At 39.9% G+C, this 14,873-nt stretch overlaps 1 protein-coding gene across 1 annotated transcript; it reads left to right on the forward strand.

The window, feature by feature from the left end:
- The first annotated feature begins 564 nt into the window (after positions 1–564).
- LOC4342997 (calcium-dependent lipid-binding protein) lies at positions 565–13,538 on the forward strand. The gene is made up of 11 exons (XM_015791467.3): positions 565–875; positions 1,018–1,119; positions 2,942–2,992; positions 3,820–3,940; positions 5,226–5,344; positions 5,442–5,540; positions 6,151–6,231; positions 6,312–6,394; positions 7,644–7,869; positions 10,739–10,906; positions 12,875–13,538. Exons 1-11 carry the CDS (start codon positions 771–773, stop codon positions 13,265–13,267), a joined length of 1,548 nt encoding a protein of 515 aa, XP_015646953.1. The 5' UTR covers positions 565–770; the 3' UTR covers positions 13,268–13,538.
- Positions 13,539–14,873: the final 1,335 nt, after the last annotated feature.

The following is a 14,873-nucleotide window of genomic DNA, read 5'->3' on the forward strand; positions in this document are numbered from 1 at the left end:
ACGTGTTTTGCAGTGCTACGTGTTGCATGGGAAGGTACTCAAAAGAGACGTTTTTAGTTTTTTACGATAGTTTTGTCAAACTTGGGGTGGATTTGTAAAATCGGTCTCCCATCTGCTTTGTTTGGGTAAAACAAAAAGCGAAGCTACTAGCCAGGCTCACGTGGAGGTTAAATTTCCCCCCGCAGACAGCCCCTGCCCCTCGCTCGCGGGTGGGGGTGTTGGAAGGTCCACGTTATTTGCCACTCTTGTGACATGACAATTAACGATTTGCCACACCCTGTCAATGACATGTGGGCCCTCATGTGTCTATGACATGTGAGCTTAGTGGCAAATCATTAAGCAACATCCGTAAGAGTGGCAAATAGTTAAAAGCCCCCTCGCTCGCGGCCGACTTGCCGTTTGTCCTAAAAATCAACTCCGTTTCCTCTCCAGATCTCCTCGAGTTGACTTCCTCGTCACTGTTCCAGCAAGCGAGCAGTACATCGATTCGTTGATGCTTCCCTTGGGGCATTAACTGCGCACTAATCCCCGTAATTAATCCCCTCTCCCAAGCCCCAATCCGTCGCAATCCTCCGCATTCCCCACTCCCAAGCCACAATTGCAAACCGCCAACGCAAGCCAGAGAGGCGTAACCCTCCCCCTCGTCTCCTCCGCTGCGAAGCCGCAGATCTCGAGCTGCCATTCGATTGATGAGGTAAGGGGGGTGCCGGCGCGAGAAGCGAGGTTGGCTGGCCGGCGGAGGGCGGGCTGTCGGTCGCGGGTGCGCCAGGATGGGGCTGATCTCGGGGATGGTGATGGGGATGGTGGTCGGCGTCGCGCTTATGGCCGGGTGGAGCCGTGTGATGCAGCGGCGCAGCAGGAAGCGCATCGCTAAGGTTCGTGTTTCGGGTGCGCGTGGTGGTGATGCTTCGCCTGGATTGCTCCTTGTTTCTGCGTATAAGGCTAGGGTGATGGTCGTTTAATTTTCGTGGTCGAGGTTTTGATTTTTGTTTAGTTTTTCCGAAACTTTTTCTACAGGCTGCGGATATCAAGGTCCTTGGGTCTCTCGGTAGGGACGATCTCAAGAAGCTGTGCGGCGACAATTTCCCCGAGTGGATATCCTTCCCGCAGTATGAGCAGGTTTGTGGTGATTCCTCCGAAATGTTCCTAGTCTTATTTTTGTTCTTGTCTGTGTAAAGTGTAAACTACTACCCGATGTCCTCAAATGATGACGTTTTAGAATGGGAAGAACTGATATTGAGTTTGTGACACCGAAAGTTTGCGCCGTTTCTGTTCTTCACCAAAAATTTAATACAGCATAAGCATGGTAGTACTGGGTCTGTGTTCTTGCTAGATGATTTTCTGGGTCATAGTTAGCGCAGTTGGATGGAAATGGTATAAAAAGGAGCTTTGCAAATTTTTTGGTGATATTGAAGTGAGCTTTCGATGGTTACATAACTCATGGATTCAGTTTCATGGAACCAAATTTTCCTTGAGAATGCATGCACCGTGCTGTCAGATCTTGAAACCTCAACTTGTTAACATATGCAAAATTATTAAGATTTGATTTGTAGAAATGACATTAATAGATTTGCCATAAAAATACTTTCATGCAGTTGCTCTTTAAATAATTTTCATGAATATGTCATTAGAGAAAAAAAAAGATCATATATGCTGAGTCCATGTCTTGAAAGTCAAGTAAAGAAAAATAATGAATGGAACACAATTTATAATCTAACCTTTTAACCCCTTCATTCACAAGTGGAAAATTGTAGTAGTTTGCATGATGACTTGTTTCTGTGCTAGTTTTGAAACTACAAGATCAAAGCCAAAGGTAGGTTTGGACGTCTGGTGCAATTCTTTTTAAGAAGCAGAGATCTCAAAAACAAAGTAGTGCTATAGAGGGTCAAGATGGGTACATAGATATATAGAATGTTTGTGGACTTGGCATGCTGGGGCAAGAGAGGAAAGGGACCTGGTTGGCTTTAAACGGGCTGTTGGGCTGGGGTTAACTGCAGAATACTATAGTGTGGTGGCTGGCTGGATGTACTTCTGGCCCATATCTGTTCTCGCATTCTTCTTCTTTTCGCATCGCCTTACGCCTTACCGCTAAGGTTGGGTTGGGTCGCCTTACATCGCCTTAACAGCCCATCTCAGCAACTAAGGCTGCCCTTGGGAGGATTGGTAAGTGCTGTAGCCCTTTGGTGGTCAGCAACATGCGGAGGCAGCTGCTAGAGTAGGACAGTAGGTTGTAAGGGATTTGGCTTAGTTTGACCAAAATAGATGCATTCATTTTGAGTTCAGAAACTATTGGCAATGTTGAGGATTGGTGATTCACATCATAGTATGCTTGCATGATGGATTGAGATTGACAGGCTTCAATCTTCGCAATTTAGTTAGCATTGCTACTTTGTATTTACCCCAAAAGAGGTGACAGCTTAATCAACCCAATGGTGAAATTTCGAGTAAACACTAGCCGAAATTCTCATATCCATCATATGGCTGTACTACCAACTGAACACTAGTGAATCAAGGTGGTATAAACTACACCTAATACAAACCTAACCAAATGAAATAGACCTTTATCTTCATAAAAGACCTTTAGCTGGCTATACTTATTGTAATTTGTAAGCTTGTGAAAAAGTTAACTGTGGTGAACATGAACATCATTACATTGACAGGATGTTTCATTTGTTTAGTTTTCTTGCAATTTATTACTCCCTCCGTCCCATAATATAAGGGATTTTGGTTGATTTGACATATCCTAGTACATGAATCTGGACAGACACATCCTAGTACAACGAAGCTGGAAAAACCGTCTGTCCAGATTAATGTGCTGGCAATATTCGTATTGTAATCCAAATACCCATCATAAAGGGACACTTCTTGATGCTTATTGAGTTATCCTTATCCATTGTACTATGGACAATGACTATTTTACCCACAATTTTGATTTCTACAGGTGAAATGGCTGAACAAGCATCTCAGCAAACTCTGGCCTTTCGTTGATCAAGTAAGACAAATGTTTGTTAAATCTCTAGGCTCTAGCCAACTGATAATAATGTAAAGTATGCTGTTAGTTTGGCAGTCCTACAGCCCCCGTTTGCTGACAACTATGGTATTTTCTTGTAGAAATTTTTATTCGTTCCTTTGATTACAAAAAAAATTCATTCCTATGTGTATGCTATTCCAGCAAACTTCCTAATTGTTATTTGTTAATAGCTTTCTTTGTCTTTAACACTGGCATTTCTTTGAGAGTTTTAGTTCATATTGTTGCCTGACTATTGGCTCTCTTTGAGAGTTTTGTGTAATAAGTGGCTGTAGCTTCTTTGAAGTAAAGGCCGGAATTTATATTCCATTATCTAAACAAAAACACCGGCATTTCCGCGCGCACGCGCGGGGGGGGGGGTATAATTCATGTTGATCTTTTTGTGTATTGTAATGCTACTCCTAACTGCAGGTTCTAAAGGTTAAACATTTTAACTTAAATATTGATCATCTCAATCATCCTGTCACTTTCATTCAAAGTGATATGCCATTTTCTATTTATACAAATTGTGCTTGGTTTTTGAAGATATATCAAGATACGCTTCATCAGTATAGCGTTGAAAGCATACCTCTATCAAGTTATCTTAACATTTTCCACTAGTATGCACAATGTCCTAATCCTTTTAATTGTGGTAAATATGTACAATTGTGTTAATAAAGATAGGACTTATTTCTTTGTTTTATTCTGCCCCAATCTCATTCTCCAAGTTATTTTTTTTCTTAAAAGTATGTACTATGTTTTGGTAGATTTTAGTTCTTCTGGGGGCTACTAAACTTTTAGTTCCATTTCAGGCTGCCACTGCAGTAGTCAAGGAATCTGTTGAGCCACTGCTAGATGATTATCGACCTCCAGGAATAAAATCTCTGAAGTTCAGCAAATTCTCTCTTGGAACTGTTTCACCAAAGATAGAAGGTTTTCCTATTATAATCTCCACGTTCTGCACTATTTATCTGATTTTTACTCTGTTGTATGCCTCCTGTCTGGGTTCTGAATTAGAGAATTCCTACAGTGAGAATAACAATCTTTGCATCTGATGTATGTAAACCAAGAACTGCACCCAGTGGTAATAGTGACTGGTGACATGCCTTAGGAGTATTTCATTAGATGGTTTTAATTGCAGGAACTGACCATCGTGACTACTAAATACAAGTTCATCCTTTTGTTTTGTGATTTGTGAATCTGACGATACACTCTTTGCGACCTCTGAGTGACTATTTTCTATGTAGATTGACCAACATTACCAAGTTGACACTTTATGTTAACATCGGTCGATGCAAACTGTCAGTCAATAATTGATTAATTGAGTCCATTTCTTTACGTATTTATGGAGGGAAAATTTTCAAAATGGCATGAGTACCCCTGATAACTTGATGTGAAAAAGCTTCAGATAGGATTTGTCGAGAGAGACAAACTCGTCAAATAGATGTGATATGGAAAGAAAATTTTGGCACAAAACAATGCAGATTGGTGTAGGTTAAAAAACACAAAATATGCCATTTTACCCTTCCTAACTGATAGCCAGCTAACAAGCAAGGTTACTTTGCCTACTAATTACTAAATACCAATTATGTTTTGGCCATCATCTTCGCAGTTTTATGTGTTTGCTGGTAATTTCTTCTTTACTATTGTCATGTACTCATGTGCCAACTGCCAATGTTGGCATGGGCCCTGGATGTGTAGTGCAGTGTGTAGTTACTGCTCATATGAAAAGTACATCGTCTTATGATTAGGCATGGGTTTGTTACTTGATAATCTAGCTCTTAGGTTGTTTGGTATCTTTCCAGTAGTTAGGCAAGTTATTATTTAAATTGATCATATCTATAATTGCTAGGGGAGCGGGAGTCCTCTATATAAGAGGTAGGTGAGTCCGCTATATAAGAGGTTTCTTGCAAGTATTGGCATCAAGCAAGAATAAACAAGTCTCTAGTCTCTATAGTTTCCCCCCTGCCCTTGTGGTATAGTTGCATCCATGCGATTGTCATTTCAATTGCTTCAGGCCTCCAGGGGACGGTCTTATGTACATTCTCCAAACAATGCTCATTAAATAAATGCTAATTACCTGATGTTACCTTTATGTATATTATGCATGAGTTCTTTCTTAGGGATGCCCCACTAAGCTATGTTTTGTTTAGCATCTTGATCATGTTAATGCAATACTAAATAACTGAGACATCACGTTTTGTCATGTTGTGTAAAGGTATTCGCATTCAAAATATTCAGCCAGGCCAAATCATAATGGATATAGATCTTCGTTGGGGTGGTGATCCAAGCATAATCCTTGCTGTTGATGCTGTTGTTGCATCACTTCCTATTCAGGTTTTACTATTTCTTTGTTCTTTTCAGTGATTAATTCTTACAGAAGTAAATCTCTCTTGAACTAGTCATGATATCATCTTTGCCAACCATCTCACAGCTCAAAGATCTTCAAGTCTACACCATTGTCCGTGTTGTATTTCAACTATCAGAGGAGATCCCTTGCATCTCTGCTGTTGTTGTTGCTCTTCTTGCAGAGGTATACATCTACAAAAAATGATTTATCTTTCTATTTCAAAGGAGATTTTTTTTCTAAGACAATACAGGAGATCTGCATGTCTAAGCAGAGACGAGTCTTGAATTAACAAGGTGGACATCCTAAGCACAGTTGTTCGATGGCAGCTATTTTAGTAACACCGGGTGCCCCTATCATTAGGATGACACAAAGTGAAATTTCCTTGAGATTGTTTATAACCTTATTAATCTGTTTCCTTGAAATTATTGATTAAATTACACATAACACTGTTCCAAGTATAGCTTGAAAGTGGACTGCCAAGGTAGGAGATTATGTGAAAGGGTCCTAATGAGAAAAGAAAAGCCAACTCCACCTGGTCCAGTTTTAATGTTAATTGATTAGAAATTGGCCAATCAAATAACATTTAAGGCCAATTCAAGGAAATGTTTCATTACTTTGGCCTATATCATTATTATTTTTTGAACTTAATACATGTTCCATACTGCAAATTTGCCATTATTGTTGAATGTCTCTGGAGATAATCTGTTGACTACATTTGAGGTTTGGAGTCTTTTGCTAATTGGTATGAGCATTTCCTGTGGTATTTCTTCAATGGCGGTTCTTTGTGCTTCAGCCAGAGCCGAAAATACAATACACTTTGAAGGCTATTGGAGGAAGTCTGACCGCTGTTCCAGGACTCTCCGACATGATTGATGTGAGATGAAAGTATTTTGAACATTTAATTTCTTCTAACAGATTATAAAATCCTGACCATGATTCCTCTCCTTTAATTAGGACACTGTCAATTCAATTGTTTCTGACATGCTCAAGTGGCCACACAGGCTTGTTGTTCCACTTGGTGTCAATGTTGATACAAGGTGACTTCTCTTGAATGTTGTCACCAGTTATAATCAATCCTGCTAACTGTTAGCTCTCCAATCATATGCAATAAATGTTGACAATGAGCTGCTTTTCTGTGTTATATTTATTGTTCACATAGTATCATGTATTCATTTTTCTTGAAAGGAACTTGTTTTTTAATCATAATAATTCTTCATTCCTTTGAATCATCCAACTGCAAGATGTTCTCGATACATGAACATTAATGCTTAACAAGAGATGTTGACTGCATTAATGATTACACGATTGGACCAGACAATACCTCAATACTTAGAATTTAAAGTAAATTTCATATTGCTCGAGCTAAATTAGCATCTTTTTTGCACAAAACAGAATGTTTTGATAACTTAGTGAAAAATTGGTAAGACTTGATCGGGAAAAAGGGTTGGGGAAAAAGAGATGATGAAATTGGAATATATTGATAGTTTCATTTCAAATTATGTACAGAGTGTGCTGTTCAATATCTGGCTGATTCCTCTAAATGACAAAAACCTGGCGTGTTTTACAATGTTGTGCCGATTAGGTGGTGTTAATAGTTTAAACATTGCACTGTTGTTTTGTGCAACTTAAACAAAATTAGCTGGGTCATCGTGTCACTTGAGTGACCTAGTCTGCATCACACATCCAGATTTAGTATCCTCCCATCTGAAAAAGTTGATAGGGTAGCTTTGTTCTGGAGTTCTTCAGAATATATTTCTGGAGTATCATTTCATCCAGGATTCACATCCCAATCTAAAGTCCTTATGTGATATTGAATACTGCATTTCCATCTAGGTGAGTTATGTGGGTTGCCAATCTTTCCATTATACTCCCTCCGTCCCAAAATATAAGAGCTTTTAGAGTTGGGCACGGGTATTGATGAGAAAAGTGAAATACAATGATGGATGGTTGTGATTGGTTGAGATGAGGAAGTAAGTGGAGAAATTAAAATGGTTGTGATTGGTTGAGAGGTGGAAAGCTAGCTTTACTTTGGGACAAATTTTTAATGCTAAAGGTAGCTATATTTTGCGGCGGAAGGAGTATATTTGGTGGTGGCCATATTTTTTTGGTAGGCATGAGATATACACAAGCATAATATGTTAATTTGATGCCTCACGCTAGCTTTTAAGGTCTGAAAATCACTAATATTTTTGTTTATTTGTTCTGAAAAGTATCTTTATAATGAATTGCATCCCATTGGCATGTAATTTCAAAAATTTTATTTGTCCTGCTCTACTTCATCTGCAGTGAGCTGGAGCTTAAACCTCAGGGAAGACTTACTGTTACTGTAGTAAAAGCAACTTCATTGAAGAATAAGGAGTTGATTGGTAAATCAGATCCATATGTGATACTATATGTGCGTCCAATGTTCAAGGTCAAAACAAAAGTCATAGATGATAACCTAAATCCTGAATGGAATGAAACATTCCCTCTGATTGTTGAAGACAAAGAAACCCAGTCTGTCATTTTTGAGGTAATTCTTCATTGTTTCCTGCATGTTCTTTCTCACATGCAACTATGACCAAAATGGTGTCAATTAAACAATAAAATATGCACAAATATCTCTAGTATATAGAAGACCACAGTGTTGTGAGTCTGCCATCCTACCACACCTCTAGAGTTGGTGGGTTCTTCTAACGGTGGATAAATTGATATTTTTGTGTATGTGCATTTGCTATTTGTGTATTGATGTTTGTTTGCAAATTATATATGTTTTCCCTGAGAAATATATATAATTTAAGTTTTTCTCTTATGAGATCCATTTGAATGCATGGGTTTTTTTGCTAGTATTCATATGAAGGGAATAGACAATTTTATCAAGAAAGATTTATATGCTTGCTTTCTATAAACAATCTGCATTGGATTGTAAGGCTGATTAATGGCTGGATTCCAGATCATGCTGGCAAATGGTCCAGTTATTCTTTAATTCTTTACTCATTTAAAAAAGGGAGTTGGGGTTGATGGTATGGTCTGTATCTACCCCCTACTCAAGATATATTGTAGTCAGATATATATGGACGTGTGTTGGTTGTAAAATCTTCTGTTAAAGCAATTGCATTCTTTGCTCATATGTATAAATAGTTTATTGATCTCATGCAGTTAGGTAAACATGTCAGAAAAATGCTCATAGAAGCTAGAAAGCCTGGTTCGCTAGTCCAGATATGAATTAAGACAAGCCTTAGTTATAATGTTCAGGTTTGTACCAAACAAGGTGACATGTGGGCTTGTAGCCCAGATACTGATGAACTCGATATGGAGCTCACTTTTCCTTAGTATGCATAGAAGAATATTTTGTTCCATAAATGGAAAGCAGAGGGATAAATTATGCTAATCAGTATAGCTGTCGAGGTATGAGTAGATTGCCCACCTTTTCTCCAATAATTTAAGCTCTTGGATTGGCTGGTTAGATTATGAACCTCAACATGGTATCAGAGCTGGAAGTCCTAAAGTTGACATCATGATAGCCTGACGATGGTGGAGACCATGATAAGCTGATACCATGTATTTTGCCGACATTGTGTTTCTCCAAGATTGTGCTACATCACAAACTTAGAAAAACTTAGAACTTCTAGCTCTGATACCATGTTGAGTTTTATGGCCTGATTAGTTAATCTAAAAGATTGAGTTATTGAGGAAAGGTGAAGAATCTATTTGTGCTTTGATGGGATATCAATAAATTTCTATGGACTAGTGGCATGCTCATGTGTGTGTACTATTTTTCATGGTACACATGTATGATGAATGCTCTTTGAGACATTAGTCATGAGTCAAGTTATGTCTTGGTGTTTCAGTCTTTCACTCAATGTGTCTTTTGGTTCCATTCAAGGCTTACTGTAGAATCATGCCCATAATTCAGAATTTTTCAGTGGATGGAAATGCCATGTTATCAATGCTTGCCATACATTACACGTGTACAGAAGTTTCAGACTATGATGCATGTGTCTGGTACTGTACATGGTAGTCCCATGCCAACTTCTATTGTTTAGTTTTCTGTATGGTGGTGCTATGGCTCCTTTTTTTTATTGAGGTTTAGCCCTAACACGTGATCTCTACCAAAAGAATTAAGAAGGGATAAATCCTTTTTTTTAACTTATTATCTCTAACTCAAAAACTGTCAAAAATCCTCTCCCGTCAAATCCTTATATTTAGCAGCTTATCGCTGAAGATAAACAAATCAACCAACTTGGGACAGCCAACAACATTGCACTGGTAGTCTGGTACTGATCGTGCATGAAGAGTGAGCATGGACCATATCCCTGCTCATGAAATCCACTCAGTTCTTTTCCATTTTGTCATCTTTCTTTTCCCTTTTGTTAATTTTCCATGCCTCTTTGTTTTTAGGTGGCAATTATTGTATACATATGGTAAGTACCACAACAATATATTATTAACTGCAACGTATTCCCTCCATCCCAAAATATAAGGACTTCTAGGGCTTCTTTTGGAGGGATTAAGGATGAAGGGAAAGGATTGTAATGCTTCATTAAATGAGGGGTGGTTGAGGGTAAGACTGGATTTTTTTTGTTCTCGAATACGCAGCAGAGCTGCATATCTTTGCATATAAGATTGAATATAATTAAACGATGAGTGGTTGGGTTGGGGAAGTAGTAGTCTAGAAGGCCTTATATTTTGGGACAAATTTCGAATGCTATATAATCTATATTTTTGGATGGAGGGAGTAGATAGTAGCTGGATCAATAATATTGTTAACATACTGTTTTCTATCACTGCTCAGCCCTGGTTTGGATTCCCTTTTTTTTGGTCAATAGAGCCATTTCAAATTTGGTTACCCTAAAATGGACCTAATATATACACAGACAATGTAATTTAGTTTTTTCTCCTTAATTTCATGAGCTTGTCCCATCCCCCTAGGCAGTTTTTAGTCAGATTATGCTACATATTGGGTGGCTAGAAGGGATTACACAATGTCACTATCTTAGTCTAATCTGCATTGCTATTTTCATGTCCAAACAGTCATGGGACAATACATGTAATTGTTTTTAACATACGAATGTCAGATGACAGAAATTTCTGATTTCTTTTGGACTAAATAATTTGCCTAATCAAACCAAGAGATGATGATACTTCCTTGGTGCGTCTTGGAGACTTGGACTAGAAAAAAAATCAGATGTGCTTTGAGAATGTTTCATACCTGGCAGTGATCTAGTTTCATTGAAAGTGCTTGGAAGGACCTGATGCATCATTGGTAGAAATTTCGGTTCAACTTGAATTCCCATAAGTTGTTTCTATCTTGATTGATTTTATGTGTTCTTAATATTATGCTTCTATGTGTCAATCTACTCAATGTAGTACCAGATAACATGCTTGTGAATTTTTTGCAGGTATATGATGAAGACAGACTTCAGCAAGACAAAAAGCTTGGTGTAGCTAAACTAGCAGTGAACAGTCTTCAACCTGAGGCTACCAGTGAAATCACTTTGAAACTTCAGCAATCACTAGATTCTCTTAAAATTAAGGACACCAAGGATAGAGGAACATTACATCTTCAGGTTAGCATGAGACTTTTGTTTTGTCAGTTTCTACATGTGACGTGCATTCAACACGTAACTCCACTCTAATCTAAACTATTAATACATGGAAAACATTTACTTTATTTCTCTACTACTAGTATATTGCACGTACCTTGCAATGTGAGTTTTAAAGAAAAATCTCAACCCGTTTTTGCCGTACTTTCTGCACACCTCTTATGCCTGCATATCTTTTGAGCTGAAAAGTGGGCCCTTTAGACTTGGTACTCTATTTTTTTTCCTTAAAAAAAGTAGGGAGTTGGTGGTGGTGGTGGTGGTGGCAGATTCACCACTCACCCCCACCACTTGCTTCTTTTAAAGTAACTTGCATATTGCCCGTGCGTTGCAACGGGATTTTAATTGATGAAAATGATCATTAACCTGCTATTATCATTATTTTCTGTATACATTCTCTTAAATTCTACATATATTTGTAACTAATATATGGGTTATATGGTCTAACAATATCATTTTTCCTTCCAAACAAATAGCGAGGGTGGTGGGGGTAGTTCATATGTGGGTCCTTTGGCCCCACATGTCCTTCACTCTGAAAGGGTAAAGAGTTGGTGGTGAGGGTGGTGGTAGATTTACCACTCACCCCCACCACTACTCCTTTTTAAAGGAGTATAGACTAGCCAAGAGCCCGTGCGTCGCAATGGGAAACAGATTGAGTAGTACTTTTATTATTTTTCTTATTGAACAAGTAGGTGATTTTGAAATTTGGTGAGAGCCAACAGTGGAACGGGGAAGGACTTGTTGAAGGGTGGTGTTGGTGTAATAGTATGGATTGTGGGGCCCAAGTGCCAGTGGTAGGGGTGGTGTGGCAGAACGGACACCACCACTACTAACATTTTAAGTAGTATAGATATAGATATAGATTTTGATAGAGCACTAAACCCTCCAAACATTTTTGTTGGCTCACTTTACCCCCTGAACTGCTTAAACTATGGTTGCCCTTGGCGTTTTATCTCTCAAGTTTATTGCATAGCATATTGCCGTCAAGATATCATAGTAGCTTTTCCTTCTGTAATAGCATGCACATAATATTGACATTTTGGTTGAGGAACCAAGGACATTTCCATTACCAAACAGGAATCCACATCTGCTGAAATCTCCATTTACATCAACTTAGCACAAATGATGGCTACACTCTTCTTTTTGTAGCTAGGATGTTTCATAAGTTCGAGGACATGCTATTCTGGTTTTTATGCGCAGTCTGCTTTTTGTAGCTAGGATGTTTCATAAGTTCAAGAACATGCCATTCTGATTTTTATCTGCACCCCGCGTGGATGTCAGATAATCTTTTTTATCTGAATTCATAATTCATTTTCCATAATGTTGGTTATTCATGCCACTTGTCTTGATGCCATGAAAGGGGATTCCATAATTTATTTTTCGTCATTGGTTGAGCTACGGCTTATAAGCCGAACAAAAAATAAACGAAGCAACCAAAAATGATTTTAGGGCAGGACTTTTAGATTTCTACTCATTGTTTTAAAAGCCAAGGTTGAAAAATAGAAAACAATGAAAGAACACCTAGATTAATTTGAAAAAAAGTTTCCCATGTCATGATTGGTTGAAAACATGAGTCTCATGGACTAAATGATGCGAACATGTAAAAGAATGTAGACTATACAATATTGAAAAATTATCTTAATTAAGATCACAAAACGTTGAAAGCCTGAATACACATACTCGCACAAAGCTGTGCACAGTTATAAATTTATGATTGCACACACGCTGTACATATTTATCTCTTTTGTAGGGTGTTCATTTTTACTATTATGCGCAATTTTTCTGTAGCTGCACATAGTCTGATATGTTTTACATCTATGTACTTTTATATGCTATGTGCATTTCGTAAAAAAAATGGTGCATTTGGTATGTTTGCTAGTTTAGGAAAATAATATTTGTGGTTGTGCATGATGGTTCTGACATTTTGCTTTTCAGGTCACATATCACCCATTTTCAAAGGAAGAACAGATGGAAGCCCTAGAGTCTGAAAAGAGAGCTATCGAGGAGAGAAAGCGACTCAAGGAGGCTGGGGTTATTGGTAGTACAATGGATGCTCTTGGTGGTGCTGCTTCACTAGTTGGTTCTGGTGTTGGACTTGTGGGCACTGGCATTGTCGGCGGGGTTGGACTTGTTGGATCAGGAATTGGTGCTGGTGTTGGGCTTGTTGGTTCGGGTGTTGGGCTTGTTGGTTCGGGTATTGGCGCTGTCGGCAGCGGCCTCGGTAAAGCTGGGAAATTCATGGGCAAGACTGTGGCCGGGCCTTTCAGTATGTCCCGGAAGAACGGTAGCAGCTCAACTGCTCCCCAGGCTGAACAACCTTCTGCGTGACTTGATGTACAGTGATTGCAATGGACATCGCATGTTCAGTTGCGTGTTAATTCTGTTTGATATAAACTTGTGATACCTAGAATTATAGGGTTGCATACCATGCATTTCAGTGTTCTGGCACCGTCGGTGTCAATTATATGACCATCTGTTGCTTTTTTTTCTTCGTTCTGTTTTTACCTGAAGATAAATAGCAAGATTAAACTGTAAATTGGCAAGCTAGACATATCCAGATCCTTTCTGGACAATGCAATGGTATTGAAATTTGTCGTTATTACCGTCTTGAAAAAAGTTACTATATACTCGCATCGTTTCTATTTTCCTTTTTTTTTTGGAGATGTCTATATATTCAGATGTACTACTAGTGGTGTATGATGTGATTAATTGATGACTCGTGCCAGACACACCTAGTATGGTTAGGGCATCTATAATGTAGTACAAAAGTAGTCCATAGGGAATAAACTATTCCATTCAGCCACCTAGTAACATTGTGCAACTAGTCCATATAAAGTAAATAACAAAAGGTATCCATATGCATATGGACTATCCATATAAAATAAATAATATTATCTATCTCTACTTCTCTCTCTTCTCTTAATGCTACCTTGTATCCATACGGTAGAGGAGTGATCCTCTCTAGCGGGTGGTCGTGAGACCCTCCTTTATGAGTTCGGCCGGGGGAAATGGCGCGATGATCGGGAGCCTACTTCCGCTCGCGGTCTAACTGCTAGATTGCTCTCGTGGCTGTGCGTGAGATCAAGGATTATACAGGTTCGGGCCGCTATTGAGCGTAATACCCTACTCCTGTGTGTGGGATTAAGATCAACTTTTACAAGAGGTCTTGAGCTCTAGAGGGAAATCTAGCTGTTCTTCCTCTAGAGCTTGAGCTATCTCAGAGTCGTCCTTTTTCTCGGTGGGCGAGGTCCTCCTTTTATAGTTAAGGGGATACCACATGCACCGTTTGCACCTACCCCTCCATGGGAGGGGAGGCCCACATGGCCCTAATCATACCGCTATCCTTTGCTTCAACCGGAAGCAGCATGGCCACCTGGCTTCAAGTGGGGCCCAGCGCCGCCCCCCGCCTGACACGGGGAACATACCTGTCATTCCCTATTAATTGTATGAAAACTTTGGCGGCTCACCATGCGCGTGGGGCGCCCCTGGCAACGTGTCAATGGGACAGGGTATACCTGCCCCCACTCCGCCTGACACAGGGCAGAACGTGGGGGCACTGCCCCCGTCCCATCGCCTATGAACGGTCACAGGCCGGTCAAGCTCGATTGACATGGGTCAATCGAGCGGCGCCACACGTCCCTCCCACGCCGCATTAATTGCGGCGCAGGACGGTTGGGGCGCCGCACATTGAAGGCGCGGAGCAGTGTTTTTCGCCCCGCCTGCTCTCCCCGCCACGTGGTGGCCGGGCGAGGGCCTCGGGGTAGCACGCCCTGAAAGCCCGAGGGGTGCGACATGGCACCCCGAGGTCCCCTGGCCACCTCAGCGCTACCCAAGGGGCGGGGGGAGGCGAGGCCGTGTAGCCACGCGACTAGATGGGAAGGATACTTTCCTCTACTGTGCGTACCCCCGGGCCCATTTCACCGACACATACATA

Source organism: Oryza sativa, chromosome 7, assembly GCF_034140825.1.
Source record: "Oryza sativa Japonica Group chromosome 7, ASM3414082v1".
NCBI lineage: Eukaryota > Viridiplantae > Streptophyta > Magnoliopsida > Poales > Poaceae > Oryza > Oryza sativa.

Excerpts from the sequence above, each read along its gene's own strand:
- LOC4342997 (XM_015791467.3), top strand. The coding sequence starts at position 771 with ATGGGGCTGATCTCGGGGATGGTGATGGGGATGGTGGTCGGCGTCGCG. Across the intron at positions 5,541-6,150 it reads TTGTTGCTCTTCTTGCAGAG|CCAGAGCCGAAAATACAATA; the intron begins GTATACATCTAC and ends TTTGTGCTTCAG. Across the intron at positions 6,232-6,311 it reads GACTCTCCGACATGATTGAT|GACACTGTCAATTCAATTGT; the intron begins GTGAGATGAAAG and ends TCCTTTAATTAG.